Source organism: Suncus etruscus, chromosome 15 (genome assembly GCF_024139225.1).
Source record: "Suncus etruscus isolate mSunEtr1 chromosome 15, mSunEtr1.pri.cur, whole genome shotgun sequence".
Taxonomy (NCBI): Eukaryota; Metazoa; Chordata; class Mammalia; order Eulipotyphla; family Soricidae; genus Suncus; species Suncus etruscus.
The window spans coordinates 14,982,585-15,006,533 of record NC_064862.1 but is presented as its reverse complement, the minus strand read 5'-3'; the positions used below and the strand labels follow the sequence as shown (position 1 = coordinate 15,006,533).

At 40.5% G+C, this 23,949-nt stretch overlaps 1 protein-coding gene across 1 annotated transcript; it reads left to right on the top strand.

Moving 5' to 3' along the window:
* Positions 1-1,002: 1,002 nt before the first annotated feature.
* FBXO30 (F-box protein 30) lies at positions 1,003-23,076 on the top strand. The gene is made up of 3 exons (XM_049789334.1): positions 1,003-1,058; positions 12,750-14,806; positions 21,344-23,076. The coding sequence occupies exons 2-3, from the start codon at positions 12,761-12,763 to the stop codon at positions 21,545-21,547; spliced, it is 2,250 nt and encodes a 749-aa protein (XP_049645291.1). The 5' UTR covers positions 1,003-1,058; positions 12,750-12,760; the 3' UTR covers positions 21,548-23,076.
* Positions 23,077-23,949: the final 873 nt, after the last annotated feature.

Genomic DNA, 23,949 nt, shown 5'->3' with positions numbered 1-23,949 from the left:
TCACTGGTGTCACTGGGCCAAGTGACAGTGACTTGATCCAGATGGACATTCATTCTCAAGCCAACTAACAAACAGTGAGGTGCACGTGACAATTTCCACAATTTCCATAATAAATCTGTTAGCTAACGGTAAGGCCTGCGGCGGTGCTCATCAAACGTAAACGAGGCAACTTGGGGGTTTCGACCAGAAATGAACTCTCAGTGGCTGCGGGTAGCAAGCTCCGCTTCCAAGTTGGGGCGGACACACTTGGCTCATGTCCTCAGTCTCCAAACTCCTCTACAGGAGTCCTTCCAGGGTATGGATAAAAAGTTCTACACCCCAGGGGGCCGGGCGGTGGCGCTAAAGGGAAGGTGCCTGCCTTGCCAGCGCTAGCCTTGGACGGACCGCGGTTCGATCCCCCGGCGTCCCATATGGTCCCCCAAGCCAGGAGCAACTTCTGAGCGCATAGCCAGGAGTAACCCCTGAGCGTTACTGGGTGTGGCCCAAAAACCAAAAAAAAAAAAAAAAAAAAAAAAGTTCTACACCCCAACTGGATGAGAGCAGTGTTTACTGGAGAGCCAGGCGGTGCCCACGCGAACCATGGAGCCCATCAGACCTCCAAGGTCTGGCGCGCTGTGCTAAGACCCAACACTGGGTCACGGCGAGGCCAGGGGCGGCGCGCGCGCCCCCGCCGCCTCCGAGATGGGATGGGCTCAGCGAGCGTACGCGCGCGTCCCCGCCCGGCTCAGCGTGCGTGCGCGTCCCCGCCCGGCTCAGCGGACATGCGCGCGCGTCCCCGCAGCCTCCGAGATCGGGCAGGCTGGGTGGGCGGCGCGCGCGTCCCCGCCCAGCTTAGCGTGCGCGCCCCCGCCCGACTCAGCGTGCGCGCGCCCCCGCGACGGAGATCCGGTAGGCTTGGTGGGCGGGGCGCGCGAGGGGCGGCGCCGGGGCGCTAGAGGAGGAGGAGGAGGAGTGGTGAGGAGAGAGCGAAGAAAAGGCGGCGAGGCGGAAGCCGGCGGGACGTTTGGAGACGGGCGGACGGACGGAGTCGTCGGCGCCGTGCGGGCCGGCCTGGGCCGGTGAGTGTCGTGAGGCGCGGCCTGAGGAGGCGCCGGGGACGGAGACGGAGACGGTGTGGGCTGAGGCCGGCGGCCGACTCCATCCCGCCTCCCCTCCTCAGGCTCTGGTGGGGCCGCCAATGGCGACCCTGTGAGCCGCCTTTTCTTTCCTTCACCAGGCGGGGTCAGGGGTCGGAGGCTAAAGGTCAGAGGTCGGAGGTCAAGGCTCGCCCGGCTCGGCCCTGCGCTGGCCCCGGACGTCGCGTGGCCTCTCGTCGCGTCCCCGTCCCGTCGCGAGAGTTGGATTGGGGTCGGGGTGGGGGCTCGGGTGGGGGGGGGAAAAAAAGAAGCCCCTGCGCATGCGCACGCGAGCCCCAAGACCCCGGCCCGGCTCTGCGGAGCGCAGCCTGCTTGCTTGCTCTACTTATCGACTTCTTGAATGCATTTCCTATTTATTTTTTTTTTACTTATTTACTCATCTAACTATTGGTTTATTGCTTTGTTTATTTACCCATTTATTTACTTATTTGCCTGTTGATTCATCGCAAACTCGAGGCTCCCCGGCGCCCCCCGGGTTCCCTCCGTCCCCGGGCCCGGGCGAACTTGGCAACTTTTCTCCATTCCTGGAAGCGAACGCCGCCGCCCTGAGTCTCTTCTTCTGCTGCTGCTTCTTCTGCTTCTGCTTCTTCTTTTCTTCGCCGTGTCTGCTTTGCTCTGCTGCCCTTCGCCCAGGCCCCGAGAGAGAAGATGCTTGTCGGGAAGAAATGGACCTTCCTTTCTTTTCTTTATGTTTTGATTTTTCTTCTCCCCCATTGCCTGCTCCACCCCACCCGGAGCCAAGCTTCCAGAGTTATTTATGGGCCTTCTGTTTGTTGATCTACCGCTGTAGTAGATGAACGTTTGGAACTCCCCCGCCTGCAAAATGAAAATAGGAAAACAAAACAAAACAAAACAAAAAAACACAACAGCAAACCGACTCCCCCAATTTTGGTTGGCTTTTTCTTTTTCTCTTTGCTCCCTGCGTGCTGGCTTGCAGGCACCCAGGCAGCATCTTGCTATCTGTTCAGTGTTTCAACCCGTAGTGCAAAAAGGAGCCTTAAAAAAAAACACCTTTTGGTTGCCTTTGCTGCTGAATCACTCCTCTTTATGCTTAGTCATTGTTTCTTACTCCAGAAGTTTAATTGAGGGATCACCAAGGTATTTGGGTAGCTGTGGAAATCGCCAGCTTGCTTTTACTTGGTTTTTAAGTGCGCTGACGTAAGTTGTTTTTGTTGTTGTTGTTGTTGGATGGGCGTGGTTCTTTACGTGTTTGCGGGTGGAGGTTTTCGACAGTTTCCTAAGGAAGGACGTTTCCAATCTAGGCACACTTGAAGCACTCCAAACTTCTGGGATAGTTTCATGTCGGTTAGGAGTTTGTATCTAGGAAAGTATTTTAAAAGATACACTTTATCTTAAAATATACTGTAAAGAGGAACAGCACATTTTGGGAGATAGAAAATAGATACTTTTAGGTCACCCAAACTAAATATTGCTAAATATAGATTTGATATGTAAATTAAACTGATATTTTTCTGTATGCATTCGGCCCTGTGCTGCATGTCTTCAATAAGTCTTTTAATTGACTGCCAATTAGTTAAATGATTTTTTCCACCAAAAGAATAGATATAGGTAGTGTGCTTTAATTTCAAATTCACTTTAATGAATGAAGTAGGTTAGACTGGCGATGGACTGTTGGTTGAATTCAGTTGGGGCCAGAGCGATAGTACAGGGTATTGTGCACCCCACCCGGGTTGTGTCCCCAGCATCCCAAAGCCTGCCAGGAGAAACCCTTGAGAGCCATGGGATGTGGCCCCAAAGCAAAAACAAAAACAAAAACAAAAACAAACATGCCTCGGTTAAAAGGTACCTGTAAAAATCTTTTCAAATCTTTTCCACTGGCATAAGTCAGCAGTAGTTTTTCATTTGATTTTAGCAAACTTTGTAATGGCCCAATATTTAAGAAAAGCAATACAGAAAGTGTATCCATTTCCTTGAATACATGTTTGTGGTCTAATGAACACATAGACTGTAATTACAAACAGCCTGTAAGAGTTAGAGATCTTTTTCATGGTAGAGTAATTGCCTTAAGGTTACTACTAAGTTTAGGTTTCTTGGAAGCCCCTTCTCTTCATCTCCTACTGGAGATTAATGCCCATTTCTTTCCTTGCTCATTTTGCCTTTCTTTGGGGGCCACATGCAGCTGCATGCTTTGTACTCACTCACTCCATTGAGCTTCCTTCTGACCTGCTCATTTTGATCAACTAGTTCCACTATTTGGGTGGGTCATGTTTATCTATGCTTTTAGTTTGGGGTGTTTAGGGGCTACTGCCTCCGCTGGCCGTGCCTAGGGGCTACTCCTGCCTCCTTGCGGGTTGTTCCTTGTGGTTGGAGAACCACTTGGTGCCAGGAATAAAACTTGGGCCTCCTGCGTGCAAAGATTGCACTCCAGTCAGTCCGTGTGCTGTCTTTCTGGCTCTGGGTGGATTATTTTTGTTAGTATTAGTTGAAGTGGTTCTGGTTTAAGGATTAAATATTTATTATTTTAGTTTTTATGTACATGTACAGTATTTTCCATTTGCTTCTTTAGAAGAACATTACAAGTTGAACTTTTAGTTTGAAATAAGCTACTTACTCCTGACCATATTTAGAAATGTTTCATGTATGTTTTGATTATATCATTACTGGAACCATAACAGTGAACACTTCAAGTTCTAAAATCTAAAAGCTGGAACCAAAGTTTAATAAAAGCCTAACTACAGGGCCCGGAGAGATAGCACAGCAGGCGTTTGCCTTACAAGCAGCCGATCCAGGACCAAAGGTGGTTGGTTCGAATGCCGGTGTCCCATATGGTCCCCCGTGCTTGCCAGGAGCTCTTTCTGAGCAGATAGCCAGGAGTAACCCCTGAGCACCGCCGGGTGTGGCCCAAAAACCAAAAAAAAAAAAAAAAAGAAAAAGCCTAACTACATTATAATTTGTTTTGCTGTTTTGTGCTTATCAGAAAGAAGGGCATGTGCTTTGGAGTTAGGGTTTTAATGTTAAATTCCTTCCCCTTGCTCCTCCTTGCATAACTATTGGTCTGGAATACCCATCTGAGCTTATAGATTTATTATGATCATTAAAGCAGAACACACTAGCCAGTAGTAAATCAGTCAGCAAGTGTTTGCATTCCTGATGAACCCCTGTGCCCAACTCTATGAAAGCTTTTAATTGCTAAATTTCACATCTCATTTGTATATTCTTTGTAATGAGGGCTAACTAAACAAGCTAGTCGTTCCAATTCAACCTTAAATGGAAGCAACCATTTCTTGTCTAAATAGCATTCTGCCTCATCTAATACTGTATGAGTTATAAAGTTAAGTCGTGTGTTTATCCCGTGGACTAGGAGCTTCTTTTCCTCACCCTATACCTATACCTATACCTTAACCAGTTATCTCTTCCGCCTTTCTTTTTTAAACCTTAACATTTGATTTCAGTTTTCCCTAGAAGTCAGCATGATACTAGTTAGAGAGTCAAAGGTGTGTGTTTTGAGCCTCAGAGGCAGATGATAAGAACAGTACCTGGCTGAGGGAGGTAATCCCACCCCAGAGCAGATCACATGTCTTTCATGTGGAGGCCCTGGGTTCACTGCCTGGTCCTGCATGCTTCTGGAGCAGCATCATTAGGCGTGGCCTTGGTGCTTTCTTTCCACGTCCCTTTGCTTTTTGTATTTTAAAATTATCCTGGTGTTATAATCTCAGATATTTTATGTGACATCTCCTTATTTGGAAAATTAAAGAAATTGATTTTTTAATTACATAAAAACATTTTTAAGGGTTGCATGCCTACCACTGAATATAAAGTTGGTAAAGAATTATCCGTTCGAGGCTGGAGAGACAGCAGAGCAGTAGTGCGTTTTGTCTTGCACACAACAGATCTTAGATGGACGGTGGTTCAGATCCCGGCATCTCATATGGTCCCCCGAGCCAGCCAGGAGCTATTTCTGAGCGCAGAGCCAGGAGTTACCCCTGAGTACAACCGGGTGTGGCCAAACCCTCCCCCCCCAAAAAAAAAAAAAAACAAAACGAAAGAATAAATATGGGCTGTCATGTTACTGCTGGAGTCCAGCACCTCAGGTTTGAGGCTAGCTCAGATGTAAGAAGTTGAGATTTTTTTTTCTGTTATTTTTATTAGAAATGTGTGATATCTCCAAACTTATTTCAGGGGAATAAAGAAATTTAACTTGAACTGCAAAGTTTTAGATTTTGCAGAAATTATGTATGTTTGTCTTGTGCTAATTATAAAGGATCAGAGAGGAGTAGTCGCCACCCGGCGCCTCAAATGAAAAAGAGAAAGTTGTAATTGGATAATCTGATATACAATTATTGCAGTAATCAACACAAGTCCGGTCTGCCAGCCCAAGTAAGCAGTGATCACTCAGGCCTGTCCACAGAGAGGACCGCAAAGCCATCTTTCTACAGACATTCCTTTTTGGTTTTGTTTTGGGGCCATACTCAGCGGTATTCAGGCTTGCTTCTGGTTTTGTACTCAGAGACGCTCCTTGTGGTCTTGTGGGACCCTATGGGATGCCAGGGGATTGAACCCAGGTTGGCAGCATAGAAAGCAAGCACCAGGGGCCGGGTAGGTGGCGCTGGAGGTAAGGTGTCTGCCTTGCAAGCGCTAGCCAAGGAAGGACCGCGGTTCGATCCCCCGGCGTCCCATATGGTCCCCCCCAAGCCAGGGGCGATTTCTGAGCACATAGCCAGGAGTAACCCCTGAGCGTCAAACGGGTGTGGCCCAAAAACCAAAAAAAAAAAAAAAAAAAAGAAAGCAAGCACCATACCCGGGTACTTTACTTACTATCTGTCTCTCTAGCCCAGGCTAGTCCTTATGGGAGGAATTTTAATGTTCTCTTTTTCTGGAATCAAAAGAAAGAACCTACCAACAAAACTCAAGAAACCAAATGTATTTCCTGAACATGAAAATACAAAATTAAATAGAAAATAAAAGACTTTCTTGTAAAATTCTTTATAGACCCTATATTTTCAAATTACGGATTTTTCATGCAGTAACTTTTTTTTTTTCTTCCATGCAGTAACTTTTAAAAGTCCAAAACTTAATTTAGGTGCTTAAGCACATTGATGTCGTTTGTGGCTTACTCTTGGAGGTGGCTTAACACAATTTGTAGTATTAGTGTTAATGTTTTTAAACTAATTTTAGCCAACAATTCCTTTAAAGACTCACCCCTGTATTATTTATAAACCTTAATAATGTAGTTATTAAGGTTAATAAAAACGTTCTTTGAGTAGATAGCCATAATAGTGATCTTCCTTAATTCTTTGTGTCTTCTTAGTGTCAATGAAATAGTTTCAATGTTAAAAAAAATAATTTTCTGTTAAAAATGGAAATAAAAATAAAGCTTTTAATTATTTACAGGTATTTTATAATCTAATCCGACCTTCCTACTCATTCAGCTTTAAATGTAACTTTATTAGAAGATAATGGCATTAGAAATGTTAAGACTAATTTTTTTTTTTTTTTTTTGTGGTTTTTGGGTCACACCCGGCAGTGCTCAGGGGTTATTCCTGGCTCCGTGCTCAGAAATTGCTCCTGGCAGGCACGGGGGACCATATGGGACGCCGGGATTCGAACCGATGACCTTCTGCATGAAAGGCAAACGCCTTACCTCCATGCTATCTCTCCGGCCCCTTCAGAACTAACTTTCTTTTTTTTTTTTTTTTTTTTTTGGTTTTTGGGCCACACCCGGTGATGCTCAGGGGTTACTCCTGGCTATGCGCTCAGAAGTTGCTCCTGGCTTGGGGAACCATATGGGGCGCGGGGGGATCGAACCTTGGTCCGTCCTAGGCTAGCGCAGGCAAGGCAGGCACCTTACCTCTAGCGCCACCGCCCGGCCCCGTTAAGACTAATTTTAAAGGCTGGACTGGTAGTACTGCAGGTTAGGCACTGACTTTGCATGCAGTTGACCCAAGTTTGAACCCTGGCATCCTTTATAGTCCCTTGAACATAGCCAGGAGTAATTTCTGAGTGCAGAGCTACAAATAACCTCTGAGCATCACTTGACTTTGCCCCAAACAAAAATAATAACAATAATAATGAATTTCAAGAAAGTTTTACAGAAGCAATGTTGAGAGGTTTTAGTATTAGTTCATTTTAAACTTGAAGCACTGCTAATCGTAGTATTCTTAATCTTTGTTGTTGTTGTTGTTTGGGTCACAGGGTCATCGGTGCTCAGGGGTTACTCTTGGCTCTGCACTCAGAAATCACTCCTCGGGACCATATGTGATGCCGGGGATCAAACCTGGGTCTGTCCTGGGTTGGCAGCTTGCAAGGCAAATACCCTACCGCTGTGCTATCGCTTTGGCCTCAGTGCATTTTAAATTTTTTCTTTTTTAGTATATTTAATTGTAAATGTCATTACATTTTTATTCCTTGTTTATATAGTTGTATTTAGGATTGCTAAATTGTTGTTCCTTACACTTATACAGAACATTGGAAGTGTAATTTATTTTTAAAATAAATCAAAGCACATATTGAAAGCGCAGAAGTTTGTTATAAAGGTCCAAAAAGATTGGGGCCGGAGAGATAGCATGGAGGTAAGGCGTTTGCCTTTCATGCAGAAGGTCATTGGTTCGTATCCTGGCATCCCATATGGTCCCCTGAGCCTGCCAGGAGTGATTTCTGAGCATGGAGCCAGGAGTAACCCCTGAGCGATGCTGGGTGTGACCCAAACACCAAAAAAAAAGGTCCAAAAAGACTTGACTACAGGGGTGATTAAGTGTTGGAGTAAACTACTAGCAAAGTTGTGCAATTTTCATTCCTTAAATAACATCTTAAAATTGTACCACCAGTTACTGAAGTGTGCTGCCTTTTATTCTTAAACTTTTAAAAGTAATAAATATGTCTGTTACTGTGTATGATTCAAATTTAAATCCCTGTCTCTGCCACTTAATAGATGACCAAGCCTTTCTGAATTTTGTCCTCTAGGCTGTTAGGAGCATTAAATGGCATGATATGTGTTAAAAAGGATCAAATAGGCACAGAAAATAAAAGATGTTTCTTCTGAGTCTTCTATAGTAATTAATAAATATCATGGACTCATAGCTATGGCTGCCTTTTATAGAACATTTTATTATAGTCAGAGAGGAAGATGTTATTTATTTTGAAGTTTGAGAGCCTTCTACACTCTAGAGTTGCTTTGCTTAACTCAGTTCTTAACAGTTGCTATTTAAAACACTTTAGAATTAAGTGAGCTTTTTTAAGTTATGTTTTGCCCACTGTAGTCATGTGCTATGCATGTAACATAAATTGTGCCTACAATTTCTGAGAGCACTGCCACTTTCCTTTGATCTGCTTGTATTTTTAGGTTTCTCTCAGCACAAGTCAAGCTTTTAACCTTCAGCATGTGAGATTCAGTCTAGTTGTTGCAAAATAAGAAAGCTACAACTGTTTTCACAGTCTGATCACTCAGGAAAATTTGTCTTAATTCTTGTTAAAGGTTCTCTGAATGTCTGCTTAACTTAGTAATGTTTGTCATCATTAGTATGTTCTTTCTTTCTTTCTTTCTTTCTTCCTTCCTTTTTTTCTTTCTTTCTTTCTTTCTTCTTTTTTCTTTCTTTATTTCTTTCTTATTCTTTCTTCTTTCTTTCTTTCTTTCTTTCTTTCTTCTTTTTCTTTCTTTCTTTCTTTCTTTCTTTCTTTCTTTCTTTCTTTCTTTTTTTCTTTCTTTCTTTCTTTCTCTCTCTCTTTCTTTCTCTCTCTCTCTCTCTCTCTCTCTTTCTTTCTTTCTTTCTTTCTTTTTTTTTCTTTCTGTTATTTGGGTCACACCCGGCGTGCACACAGGAGTTACTTCTGGCTCTATGCTCAGAAGTCGCTGCTGGCAGGCTCAGGGGACCATATGGGATGACAGGATTAGAACCACGGACCGTCTGCATGCAAGGCAAACGCTTTACCTCCATGTTATCTCTCTGGCCCCAGTATGTTATTTCTTGAGTCTTTTCAGCATGTCTATCTAATTATAGGTTTAGCTTGTCCTATAAAATGGCCATTAACATTCAGAAGTATTTAACTCATAACCTTTAAGTCCTTTTTTGTTTTGTTTAGTTTTGGTTTTTGAGCCACACCTGAAAGCTCTCAGGCTTTGCTCCTAGTTCTATGCTCAGAAATCTCTCCTGGTAGGCTTGCGGGACCGTATGGGATGCCAGGGAACCCAATCTGGGTTGGCACATGCAAGGCAAATGCCCTTTCGGTTGGAGTATCACTCCAGCCTCTTAACTTATAACTTTATTTATTTATTTATTTTTTGGTTTTTGGTTTTTGGGTCACACCTGGCAGAGCTCAGGGATTGCTCCTGGCAGGCTCGGGGGACCATATGGAATGCCGGGATTCGAATCACCGTCCTGCATGCAAGGCAAAGCCCTACCTCCATGCTATCTCTCTGGCCCTATAACTTAAATTTTTAACATAATTCAAAATACAGTTTAGTTGGTAAATGTGTGCTTGTTTCCCTCTATCCTTCATAATTAAATGAAAGCTATGATACTAATTCAACACTTATTTACTTAAACAGCAAAAACTGTCAAAAATAGATGTCTGTTATTACAGTGTGAGAAAAATTAAGTCTAGAATAGAAAAAATAAATTACTGTTTGAGGGTAATTAGTTCATATTAGTCACCTGCAACCACAGAATTTATTAAAAAATTATATCTGCTATCAGTCTTTCATACACTGAAATAAATAGACTAAGAATTGACTTTTGTCCATAAAATTATTGTCTACCAATGTAATTGGCTACAGAGATCTGAAGTTAAGAGAGGAATCAAGGTGGAGCTTTGGGTGAGTTTTTAGCATATATTGAGGCGTTTGAAAATTTGGAGCTCCTAGGAGAAAAGTATAGTGTGAGCAAGAAATTACATAGATTCCCTAAAGAATAGTTATATATTGGAAGATAATTAAAGAATATTCTGAGAATCGTAGAGAGGTAGTGTTATGGGGGAAATGCCTTTTTGACTTGACATTGAGGGTCACTGTAGTATCATTTTAATGAGTGTTCAGTGTACTGAAGATAGATCCCCCCCAAATGCTATCAGATTGATCATACGTAATATTATTGTCTCTGAGCTCCATAGGAAGGAGGAGGTGCTATGATTTACTAATCTGTGCTTCCATACCAAAACACCATGACTGATACTAAATACTTAAATGATGAATAGGTATTTGATGAGTGAATGGAAGGAAACTAGTCTTCAGAGTCATTTGCAGGAAAGTACGTTATGGGTAAATTTCCTGTGTATTTTAAATGAGTTGTTGGCTTGTGGTAGAATTTATTAAGGACATAGATTGGAGAGACAAATAGTTGAACTATATATGAAGTTCCCAAGATGATGAGCTGTCATCATCTTTTCAGAAAAAAATTAATCAGCGCTTCCTTGGAAATCGAACAGTCTTTAAATGAAAAAATAAAAATTTTGCCTTCCACCCTCAGAATCCCCAAACACACACACGCCATCCTCAGTTTTGGTTTTGTTTGAATGTGTCATGGAATTCAATCTTGCCTTTTCTTTTGGTCCAGACCTAATAGTGTTCAGACCTTACTCCTGGCTCTGCACTCAAAGATTGAACCCTAGTTGGCTGCATGCAAAGCAACCACCCTATTTGTTGTACATTTGCTTTGGCTTCAAAATTATTTGCTTTTTTTTCTTTTTGGGCCACATCCTGTGGCTCTCAGGTTACTCCTGCAGTGCGTGTGGAAATATATGGGATAATGGGGATCAAATCGGGTCTGCCCTGTGCAAGGCAAACATAACCTCCTGTGCATTCACTCTGGTCCTCAAGATTACGTTTTTGATGAATATTTTTGTAATATGCTGTACATTAAAAGTCAGTTTAGTTGAACTTTAAAAGTTAAAAATTAGGGGCTGGAGAGATAGCATAGAGGTAGGGTGTTTGCTTTGCATGCAGAAGAATGGTGGTTCGAATCCTGCCATCCCATATGGTCCCCCAAGCCTGCCAGGGGCGATTTCTTTTCTTTTCTTTTCTTATTTTATTTTATTTTATTTTATTTTATTTTATTTAAACACCTTGATTACATACATGATTGTGTTTGGGTTTCAGTCATATAAAGAACACCACCCATCACCAGTGCAACATTCCCATCACCAATGTCCCAAATCTCCCTCCTCCCCACCCGATCCCCACCTGTACTCTAAACAGGCGCTCCATTTCCCTCATACATTCTCATTATTAGGACAGTTCAAAATGTAGTTATTTCTCTAACTAAACTCATCACCCTTTGTGGTGAGCTTCCTGAGGTGAGCTGGAACTTCCAGCTCTTTTCTCTTTTGTGTCTGAAAATTATTATTGCAAGAATATCTTTTATTTTTCTTAAAACCCATAGATAAGTGAGACCATTCTGCGTTTTTCTCTCTCTCTGACTTATTTCACTCAGCATAGTAGATTCCGTGTACATCCATGTATAGGAAAATGTCATGACTTCATCTCTCCTGACAGCTGCATAATATACCATTGTGTATATGTACCACAGTTTCTTTAGCCATTCGTCTGTTGAAGGGCATCTTGGTTGTTTCCAGAGTCTTGCTATGGTAAATAGTGCTGCAATGAATATAGGTGTAAGAAAGGGGTTTTTGTAGCCAGGAGAGATTTCTGAGCCTAGAGCCTAGTATTCCCTGAGCACTGCCAGGTGTGACCCAAAAACCAAAAAAAAAAAAAAAAAAGTTAAAAATTTTAACTTTTATCTTTTTTTTTTTTTTTGGTTTTTGGGCCACACCCAGTAACGCTCAGGGGTTAGTCCTGGCTATGCGCTCAGAAGTTGCTCCTGGCTTGGGGGACCATATGGGACACCGGGGGATCGAACCGCGGTCCGGCCAAGGCTAGCGCAGGCAAGGCAGGCGCACCTTACCTTTAGCGCCACTGCCCGGCCCATTAACTTTTATCTTAAGTCTCAAAGATGTATGTGCATTAATTTGTTTTTGGCATTGACTTATATGCTGCATAGCATATTAAAATGTAATCATTATATTTTGAATTTTTTGCTCATGAAGATGCTTTATATATAAAAATGAAAGTGTCATTTTTTTTTTTTATTTTGGTTTTTGGCTCACACCCTTTAGCGCTCAGGGGTTATTTCTGTACTCAGAAATTGCTACTGGTCGGCACAGGGGATCATATGGGATGCCGGGATTCTCAAACCATTGTTGGTCCTGGGTCAGCTGCTTACAACGCAAACAGCCCACCGCTGTGCTATCTCTTTGGTCCCTGAAACTATCATTTTAACATCTATTTAATGCACTGAATTATCTTTAAGTACTAAAGTTCTTCTAACATGTAATCATGACATGCAAAATAAACTATAATGTTCATAAAGTAAACCACTATCTCATTAATAAATCTGACTTGTTGGGGCTGGAGAGATAGCATGGAGGTAGGGAGTTTGCCTTGCATGCAGAAGGACGGTGGTGTGAATGGGCATCCCATATGGTTTCCCGAGCCTACCAGGAGCGATTTCTGAGCGTAGAGCCAGGAGTAACCCCTGAGCGCTGCCGGACGTGACCCCAAAACAAAAACAAACAGTAACAAAAAAGTAAACCTGACTTATTTATTAAACAATTATTTTTAACTAGCCACTTTTTTAAGTATGTTTTTTTTGTTTCAACAATTAGGTCCAGCCATTATGGAGGAGGAGCTGCAGCATTCACACTGTGTGAATTGTGTCAGCAGACGGTGTATGACTAGACCAGAGCCTGGGATTTCTTGTGACTTGATTGGCTGTCCATTGGTTTGTGGAGCTGTTTTTCATTCTTGTAAAGCTGCTGAGCATCGACTTTTATGCCCTTTTGAACGAGTGCCTTGTTTAAATAGTGATTTTGGATGTCCGTTTATAGTGGCTCGAAATAAAGTTGCTGAACATCTAGAAACGTGCCCTGCGAGTGTGGTGTGCTGTACTATGGAGTGGAACCGTTGGCCGGTTAGTTATGCAGACCGGAAATCCTATGAGAATCTCAGCAGAGATGTGGATGAAGTAGCACAATTAGATATGGCGTTGGCCCTTCAAGACCAACGAATGCTCTTAGAATCTCTCAAAGTAGCTACCATGATGTCAAAAGCCACTGACAAAGTATCTGATCCCAGAGAACAAATCTCAGTAAAATCAAGTGTTCCAGAAATACCACATCCCAATGGCTTGATATCAGTTGATGAAGAATCTTATGGTGCACTTTATCAAGCTACTGTAGAAACAACCAGAAGTTTGGCTGCTGCTTTAGATATCCTGAATACTGCCACAAGAGACATTGGCATGTTAAGTACAAATCTTTGTACATCCGCAAATGAAATGGAGGAAGAACAAAATGGCCGAGAAATCTTAGAGAACAGAAACTCAAAAGACCAAGACCAAGACCATCTTTATGAGAATGAAATTGGGGCAGTAGGTGGAATTGATCATAATGACACAAGTCTGAATGTCCAGTCTGAACAGAACGGTTCAAGCGATTTATTATGTGACTTGAACACCAGCTCACATGGAACTTCTACTCTTTGTAATGGCTTTCCTTTGGAAAATATATGTGAGCATGTCCTAGACCAGGATCAGAATTTACATGGTGATTCAAAGCAAAGTAATTTAACAAATGGAGAATGTGTAGCATCAGATGACACTTCAGATCCCTCAGGTTCACTTTCGGTAGCAGCACAACTTCGGGAAGTAATACCATCCAATACCTTACCTAATGGCACAGTTCAGCATATCCTCATGCCCAGCGATGAGGATGAAGGAGAATTGTATTGGCGAAAAGTAGGTTTAGGGGACTTGAGGAATTTGGACATCTTACCTTTCAGTCATACTCCTTCATTTAAATTTCTTTCTAATTCATGTTGGTCTAAGCCAAAGGAAGACAAAGCAGTAGATACATCAGATTTGGATGTTGCCGAGGACCCAATGGGTCTCCAAGGAATAGATCTAATCACAGCAGCATTACTATTTTGTCTAGGAGATTCTCCAGGAGGAAGGGGCATATCTGATAGTCGTATTGTTGATGGTTATCACATTGACTTCGGGACGCAGACTTTTTCACTTCCGTCTGCAATACTAGTTACAAACACGATGGTAGGCGAAATAGCTTCAGCTTCAGCTTGTGATCATGCCAACCCACAACTTTCAAATCCAAGTCCTTTTCAGACACTGGGACTGGATTTAGTATTGGAATGTGTCGCCAGGTACCAACCCAAGCAACGTTCAATGTTTACATTTGTTTGTGGACAGTTATTTAGAAGAAAAGAATTTTCATCACATTTTAAGAATGTGCATGGTGACATTCATGCTGGACTCAATGGATGGATGGAACAGAGGTGTCCATTAGCATATTATGGTTGTACCTACTCTCAGCGTAGATTTTGTCCTTCCACGCAAGGAGCAAAGATAATCCATGACCGACAGTTGAGGTCATTTGGGGTTCAGCCCTGTGTTTCTACAGTATTAGTGGAGCCTGCTAGAAACTGTGTATTGGGATTACATACTGACCATCTGAGTAGTCTTCCTTTTGAGGTGCTGCAACATATTGCAGGCTTTCTGGATGGATTCAGTTTATGCCAGCTCTCATGCGTGTCCAGGTTAATGAGGGATGTGTGTGGCAGTCTGCTTCAGTCTCGTGGAATGGTCATACTGCAATGGGGAAAAAGGAAGTATCCAGAGGGAAACTCATCATGGCAGATAAAAGAAAAGGTTAGTTTCATCTTCTTGTTGTTTTTTGGCAGGACACACCTGGCAGTGTCAGGGCTTATTTTTGGCTCTGCACTCAGGATCTCTCCTGTCTGTACTCAGGGACCCACATGTGATTCTGTGGGTAGAACCTGGGTTGGCTGTGTACAAGGCCAGGTGCCCTACCTGCTCTACTATATCACTCCAGCCCAGGTTAGTTTAATCTTATCTATATTAGTATTTATATTTAGATGTAAATGTAAATTTGATATAGTAATATTTCTGAAATAATAAAATTAGTATGTTGTGGGAAATTTAAATTGACCACTAAATATAACCATTAAATCAACCAGTTAAATTGGCCACTAAGGGGCCAGAGAGATAGCATGGAGGTAGGGTGTTTGCCTTGCATGCAGAAGGACAGTGGTTTGAATCCCTCTTCCCATATGGTCCCCCGAGCCTGCCAGGAGCGATTTCTGAGCGTAGAGCCAGGAGTAACCCCTGAACCCAGCTGGGTGTGACCCAAAAACCAAAAACCAACAAATAAATTGGCCACTAAATATGAGCCAGAGAGAGAACAGCTTGCCTTGCATACAGCATATACCTATTTGTTCCCTGTATATGATCCAGAGGTCAGTACCCAAGCATTGAGCCAAGAGTATACAGGAGCAGACAGGGTATGGCCTCCAAACAAAACAAACACAAAATGATAGCAGTTTTTTTTTTTTTTACTGAATGATAAGTCTTGAAATACTAAGACAATTAGAATTATTTTATTTATATTAATTTAGACACTATAGAACTTAATCTTAATTTTATTGAGCTAAGGCCATTTGTTTTTTCATTTGTGTATTTTGTTATCGTTTTCATTCTCTTTTTTTTTGGAGGGGGTCCATGCCTGGGGGGACTTGGGTTACTACTGGCTATGTGCTTAGAAATTACTCCTGGCAGGTTCAGGGGATCATATGGAATGCTAGGGATTGAATCCAGGTTAGCTGCGTGCAAAGCAAGCACTCTATCTACCTGCTTTATGTGTACAAGACACATCCTCTAGTCATTTTCTCAGCCAAACTTCTCTAATATCCATTTGTGTATCCCACTTAATATCAGAATGGCAATATTGCCTATTAAGTTACCTAAATTAATAATTTGATTGTTAAGGGCTTATCTATTTTTTTTTCTCCTTTTATGTCCATGACCAGGGAATCAAATAGTTCTAATGCATCTCTCGCCTTATCTCTCAGGATTGCTCTGTTACTACTTTTTTATTTTGTTTGTTTTTTTTTTTGGTCACACAGGGTGGCACTCCGGTTTCTCCTGGCTCTGCGCTTAGAAATTGCTCTTGGCAGGCTCGGGAGAACATATGGGATACTGGGAATTGAACCTGGGTCCATCCTATGTTGGTCGCTTGCAAGGCAAATGCCCTACTGCTGTGTTATTGCTCCGGCCCACTACTCTTAATTCCTTAGTTTAGTCCACCTTTAATTCTTTCCTAGATTTATTACAATACCCTATATCCTGTGTTGTTACTTCAAATTGGGAATCTCTCCTCTTGATCTTTATACAGGAAATGGCATGATATACCGTATTTGCCGGCGTATAAGACGACCCCCTAATTTTGCAGTTAAAACATAGGTTTAGGCCTATATTCGCTGTATCAGACAGAACATTCCTGTGCTGCATGTGCTGCATGTGTTTCTGTGCTCATGTACCACAGTGAGCCAATCACAACAAGCAAAGGTTCAAAGGTTATGACTCTGGCCAATCTGAGCAGGCTTTTTACTGTGTAGATTTGGGTCCAGAACATTTTCTAATTTGCATGCATAAAAAGTCTGCTTGGATTGGCTGAGTTAGAAAGGCGGTCCGAGCAGCCTTGCAGTGATTGGTGCAGGATCGAGTTGGAAAATTCAGACAGTTTTCGTTTATTCCGGGATATATTCGGCGTATAAGGCGACCCTGATTTTTGGTTGACTTTTTTTTGTTTCAAAAGTCGTCTTATATGCCGGAAAATACCATAGATTTTCTTTGATAAAATTTTTTTCCCCTTTTATTTAAACACCATGATTACAAAGTTGTTCATGATTGAGTTTCAGTCTTAAGAGTGAACATCACTCTTCACCTGTGGACATTTCCTACCAATGTCCCTGAAAGGCTTCTCATACTCTTCACCTCTGGGACAGGCATTTGAGTCTTCCCCCTTTTATATATATATATATATATATATATTTTAGACACTGGTTTACACTGGTTTTTAATAGAGGGGTAACGTGCATATATCATATCTCCGTCCAACATCCAGTTATTGTCCAGAGTGATCATTTCCAACTGTCATTGTCATAGTGGTCTCTTCTCTCTACCTTCACTGCTCCACTATTTGTGGCAAGCTTCCTCCTGTCCCTCCTCTCTGTTGTCTTTGGATATTATTGTCACACTCTTATTTTTCTTATATCCCATAAGTGAGTGAGTATCCCTTTCTCTCTGACTCATTTCACTCAACATAGTATTCTGCATATCTGTTCATGTTAAGCAAATTTCATTACTTCATTTTTCCTAATAGCTGCTTAGTATTCCAGTTAATAGATTTTTAGATAGTTACTGCAGTGTTTAAAGACTAAGCTGTCTACTCCCCTAACATTTTATATGCGTGTGTATTTATTTATTTAGGTAACATGGTTATAATGTCAATTTTCTTAGTTTTGATATACAAAGTTACTGTACCTTGACCACTACCATCAAAATGTCCAAGACTCTCTCCACCTTTGTCCTATATCTCTCCTCTTTTCTGCCTCTTTTTCCTTGTACCACCTCCCACAGTTGCTTGATAATCTCAGTTCTGTACTCGAGTCCAGTTCTGCACTGAGATTCTGCACTCCTTCATTATTGTTCTGTGTTTTGTTCCTCTGTGTATATATATCACAAGAGTGAGATCATCTGGCATTTCTTTTTTCCCTCTTACTTCACTTAACATGATTTTTCAGTTTCATCCAAGTTGCAGCAAACTATGAGATTTCATCTTTTATTATGGCTGCATAATATTTCTTTGTACTACATATCACAGCTTCCTTATTTATTTAACTGTCATGGAACTTTGCCTTGTTTCCCTATCCTGCTTATTGTACATAGAACTGCCCTGAACATAGGTGTACATTTATTTATTCAAATTAATGTTTTATGTTCTTAGTATTTAGTTAATATTCCCGTTTGCTTTTGTTTTTGTTGTCTTGGCCACTGGATTCAAATAATTGATAATATCTTTTTCAGTAGAGACAGATTTTGTTAATTAAATATTTAAGACTGTTTATGATAATATTGTCATTATTTTTGCTTTCACTTTCCTCTGGTTGCAGTGTGTCCAGCCACACTGATTTGCTTACAGCTGCTTGTTTCTTACTTTAAGTTCTGTGATAATGCAGTTCATAGTGCCCACACTGACGCTTGAAATATATTAGCCTGCAATTAATAAGTACTTTGCTCTCTTTACTAGTCAACTCTCCTTGTTTTATGGTTAGGAGTATCACAAGGTTATAGGAGGATAATTTGGACCTAAGGAAGAGGTTCTTTTAAGATTGTGATCTTCATGCCCTTTTACTTCAGATCTTCAAGGAAGCTTTTCAGGACACTCCACTCAAATCCCTATGTACACTGCACAGTATCTGTATGGTGTGTGTTATCTACACCCATTTTGTACCACTTCTAAAGTATTCACTGTGCCATTTTGAAATTGACTACAGAATTGTCATTTTTCTTCATTAGATTAAGTTCCCTAAGAAGCAGAGTTCTCTGGGAACCAAAATAACTACTGCCTAGTAAGCACCTGCCATATAGCAGTCTAAGTGAAGATCTGATGGTAAATGAGTGACAGTTGGCCCATTTAGTCCCAGCAGGTGGGACTTATCCTGCTTTTCCTGAGCTTGTCTTCCCAGATTCATTTTGTAATGAAGACTACCTGACTCCATCGACTGTTAGCTAAAAGAAGGACTTCTAGTTTTCCCACCAGACTCAGGAGTATGAGGAGCTGTAAGGGAGGCTACTGACTTCTATAATTTGTGGTGGCAGCTACTCTATATTTTGATTAACTCCTAGAAATGGCTCCATTCAGTATAATTGATACAGCATTTAAGGAGGATCGCCAGTGAGTTCCCCTTGTAAACAATGTTGGCTTCTATGCCCATCTGAAAATAAAGTTCCCTCAGAATTTGGAGGTAATAACAGAAACATCATTACCATCCTTTTCTAATATATATATATTTTTTTGTTTGTTTGTTTGTTCGTTTGTTTTTGGGCCACACCCGGCGGTACTCAGGGGTTACTCCTGGCTGTCTGCTCAGAAATAGCTCCCGGCAGGCATGGGGGACCATATGGGACACCGGGATTTGAACCAACCACCTTAGGTCCTGGATCAGCTGCTTGCAAGGCAAACGCCGCTGTGCTATCTCTCCGAACCCAACCATCCTTTTCTGAGAAACTTCAGGGGTCTCAAACTCGCGGCCCGCAAGCCGTTTGCGGCCCTCCATACCACATTTTGTGGCCCTGCCCTAGAGGAATCTTTTTTTGTTTGTTTGTTTGGGTCACAGCCCCCATTGTTCAAGGCTTACTACTGCCTATGCACTCAAGGATCACCCCGACTTTGCCTCCTGCGGCCCCCAGGTAAATTGAGTTTGAGACCCCTGCAGAGTGCTCGGGACTTCTCAACTCCACTGCTACTTTTTCAAGTGTCTGTTGTTTTTGTGTATTCAATATTCTCATTCTGTAGAAGAGCTTGGAGTGTGTCCTACTCTCTGCACGCTTATTACTTGTGTTCAGGTAGATCTTATATTTTGAATCAGAAAGATGAGAGGGCAAGTCACAATACAGATATTCCTCGCTTAACGACCAGGTTTTGTTTCAACGACTTGGTCATTAAACGAATTGGTCGTTAAGTGAGGAACTGCATGTACTGTATACAGTAGTACAGTATATGCATAGTACTTGATGATACAGCATTCTGAATAAGTAAAATAACGAGAAAGATCAAACTGAAAACTTCCACTTGTTTTAATTTGCATAGGTTGTGTAATTTACACACAGTACTGCAATGTATTACAGAACATAAAGTTAGTAAAGTAGATCTGGTGAAGAGATGGTCGTAAGTGCGAGTGGTCGCTAAACATGTAGGTCATTAAGTGAGTAGTATCTGTAGTTTCTGCTGGATAAATACATCGCTAGTGCTCAGGGTTTAAAGCTGGGTGAATGCACAAAAGGGTAAGTAACCTACATATTTCTAGCAGACACACAAAGATTACAGGAGAATATTTTGCTTACAAAAGCATCTTACAGTGATAGAAATCAAGTAATATTTTCTTTATAAACACTGCATACTGGGGCCGGAGAGATAGCATGGAGGTAAGGCGTTTGCCTTTCATGCAGGAGGTCATCAGTTCGAATCCCGGCATCCCATATGGTCCCCTGTGCCTGCCAGGGGCAGTTTCTGAGCCTGGAGCCAGGAATAACCCCTGAGCACTGCCGGGTGTGACCCAAAAACCAAAAAAAAAAAAAAAAACAAAACACTGCATACTGAATTTTTATATTGTTTTTAAGAAATTGAAGCTCTTTTTTCCTAGAATATTACCTATAATACTTACAGTAGAAGGATAAGTTGCCTTGGCATAATATCCGAGTATGTTTGTTAATAAATTTCACATAATATTATGGGAATGGGGAAAGTCTTCGAGAAATAAATAACACCTGTTTTGTCAGGCTCGAGGAACCATATGGGATGCCGGGGTTCGAACCACCATCCTTCTGCATGCAAGGCAAACACCCCACCTCCATGCTATCTCTCTGGCCTCTGTTTTGTCATGTAAAATAATTCTGCATAGATCTTTGGATAAGACAAAATAATAATGTACAACATGCATTATTTCATGTATTATTTTATACATGGATTCATATATAAATCCATGACGTTATGATTTTGGTGTTGTTTAGTAAACCACATTAGAGTTTAATGTTGGGAACTTCTTTTTGGTTATCACATTTATTGAAATAATGTCATAGGTGATTTATAAATATTTAATAAACATGTTTTTATTCAAATGAATATACTACATTTCAGTTTCTAGTTTTCTTTTCTTTTCTTTTGGGGGTGGTCACATCCGGCAGCCTCAGGAGTTACTCCTGGCTCTACGCTCAGAAATTGCTCCAGGCAGGCTCAGGTGAATCCCATATGGGATGCCGGGATTTGAACCACCTTCCTTCTGCATTCAAGGCAAACTCCCTACCTCCATGCTGTCTCTCTGCCTTCATCTAGGCCACACCCGGTGATGCTCAGGAGTTACTCCTGGCTATGCGCTCAGAAATTGCTCCTGGCTTGGCTTACCCTATGGGATGCCAGAGGATCAAACTGGTTCATCCTAGGTTGTGAACTGCTCACGCCACCACTCTGGCCCCTCAGTTTCTAGTTAATTGGGACTTTATGTTGGCTATTTCTCCAGGAGGACAAACATATAGTTAGAGCAAGAAGTGTTTTTGATTCTAGTAAATTGATTTGTTTAAATCTGAAGTAGACTTTTTTTTTTTCAGGTCTGGCGATTCAGTACTGCATTTTGTTCTGTCAATGAATGGAAGTTTGCTGACATCCTCAGCATGGCCGACCACTTGAAGAAGTGCAGTTACAATATTGTAGAAAAACGTGAGGAAGCAATCCCATTGCCCTGTATGTGTGTGACACGAGAACTCACTAAGGAAGGACGTTCACTTCGCTCAGTTTTAAAACCTGTACTTTAAAAACTGTAACTGCACTTGCTCAAATATGCAAGCACCTAGTACAATTTTCTTTATAATATGAAACACTTTATTAATGTATTAAATATTACAGCTAGTTAAATTTATTGTCACAATGTATATAATGTTTTGAAGTGACATATATTTTTATAAAGTACTGTTTAATTGGAAAAAGCTGCCTTACTGTTTGAAATGTGTGAACTTGCTGGACAGGGGTGATTTTAATTCTTAGCTATATGATCTTCAGATTTGGTATTTCTAATGGTGTGCATATTTTGGTTCTTAAATATTTTGCTTCTTAAACTAACATGATCCTGACCAAACACGTAATTCCTTGTTTTTGTGGTATAACTCATGCATTCAAACAACAGAACTTTGATTCAGAATTTTTTCAACCTTAGTTTTTCAAGTAAGCATTCAGTTGCTTAAGCATTCACATAAAATCCTTGCAAAGTTTTACAGTGTTTCCATTTTCTAGCGCTTCCCTTACTCTGCTTTCATAATATTTGAAATCATAATTAATACTTGGTAATGCCATTTATCAAGTTTTAAACTACCAGTATTTTTGCTTTATGTACTTATCACTCTAATACAGGTGTGATCTTAGGCAGCTTTGTTTTTGATGAGATACTACGTACGGCCAAAGATTCATAGCAGTATGTTAAATAACAATTGATGCAAAAAAAAAAAGTCCTGTGAATTTAATTGGAAACTGTTCATGGTATTTACTAGCCACTTAATATTTGGATAGAAGAAACAATACCTCGTTTTAAGCATGAATTGGGTATAATGTGCGAAAAAGATATTCAGATATTCAGAATGCAAAGGGCTTAACTTTTTATAAGCATTAAAATTTTTTGTCACCTTGATTTAAAGATTAGTTATGTTTTAAGTTTTAAAATGTGAAATTTGATATTGTAAGATGACAATCATAAAAAGAAGAAAGAAACCTCCTTTTTGTTGACAATCTCTAAAATTTTTTTAGGTTAATTTCCCAGACTTTTCTACCAAAACAATCATATATTTGTTTAAAAAATCAAAATATAGCAAAAACATCAGAAGTTTTGTTCAAAAATTATTTTATTGTGCTATACAATTTGATTTAACTATTAATCTGATATGGTCAATAGAAAAGAATAGGACTGTGATAGTTCACTGGTAGAGCACTTGTCATGCATTTTTTTTAAAGCTCAGGATTCAGTCACTGCACTAGGTGATTGGAAAGAAGAAATTACAAAAAAATGAATATACAAGCTGTTGAAAATAAATCATAAAATGGGTATCCATACTTTAATATATTTATTTCTAGGTAATTTCTGACATCTGAAAGTATGACTTGGTAGCAAGTTACTTTATAACAAAACTTGAATGTTTCCTCTTCCTAAACTAGTTCCTAAACGTGTTCTATTGTTCAGAGGTTGATTCCCATAAATGGCAAACAGGCTAGGAAGAAACATTCCTTTGACATTACAAACAAATTCAGAATGATTTATGACTTGGATTAGACCTAGTCCTTATTATAGTCAAAATATGACATTTAAAAAAAAATAAGACATTGAAGACTCATCCCTTGTTTTGCCTCACCTGTAAATTTAATTAGTAAAATACTCAGTCCTCATGAGACTCCAGTGATGAGATTGGATTATATATACAATCTCTCTCTTTCTCTCTCTCTCTCTCTCTGCAAAACTCAAACATAAGTTTCCAGGTATCTTTGTAAAGACAGTACTACACAGATATCACTGTAAAATACCACTTTGCCTTCTAAAGTTTTGCTGAAGAATGTGTTTGTGGTTAGGATAGCACAATTAATGTTTTATGGTTGTGTTTCTTAAAAATCTTCTATTTTCTAGTTTAGATTCTTGTTTGCACACTGGATCATGAGATATTTAATATTTTACCACCTTACATTTCTTTTACACATCTGTTATGCCACCATCACTTTTGTTAAAAATGTTTTTTGTTGTGAAACATTTGTCCAAAATCTAATAAAATTAATATTTCTATTTATCTTTATATGGCTCAGTAATTTTAAAAGAAAAACTTTCTTTTAAATAAAATCTTAATACTTGTTTGACAAATTCGAACCTCATAATGTTTTTGTATTGTGGATTTTTTGCATGTGATAGCATTTACCTGTTCATCCTTGTCCACCATTGTTTTACTGGTCAGCATTTAATTTTCTTTAATGTGTTTGCTTTCTCTTCCCATCATAAGGTTCTCTTGAAAGTAAGGATATTAAAAGTCTTTTAAAAGAGTTTCTTGCAATATTATTTTTGTCAAGTTTGGGAATAATCAAATACAGCTCTTTAAGCGTGAAGAGACTTGAATTTGACCAAGAATATTTGTCATGTGAGAAGACTGTTGAATCCTTGGTCTTTGGTAACCAACAAGATAAAGGACCT

What these genes read in the sequence shown, in the direction of transcription:
- FBXO30 (XM_049789334.1), top strand. Translation starts at nt 12,761, where the DNA reads ATGGAGGAGGAGCTGCAGCATTCACACTGTGTGAATTGTGTCAGCAGA. An exon ending in CATGGCAGATAAAAGAAAAG is followed by an intron (nt 14,807 to 21,343) that starts GTTAGTTTCATC and finishes TTTTTTTTTCAG; the next exon opens with GTCTGGCGATTCAGTACTGC.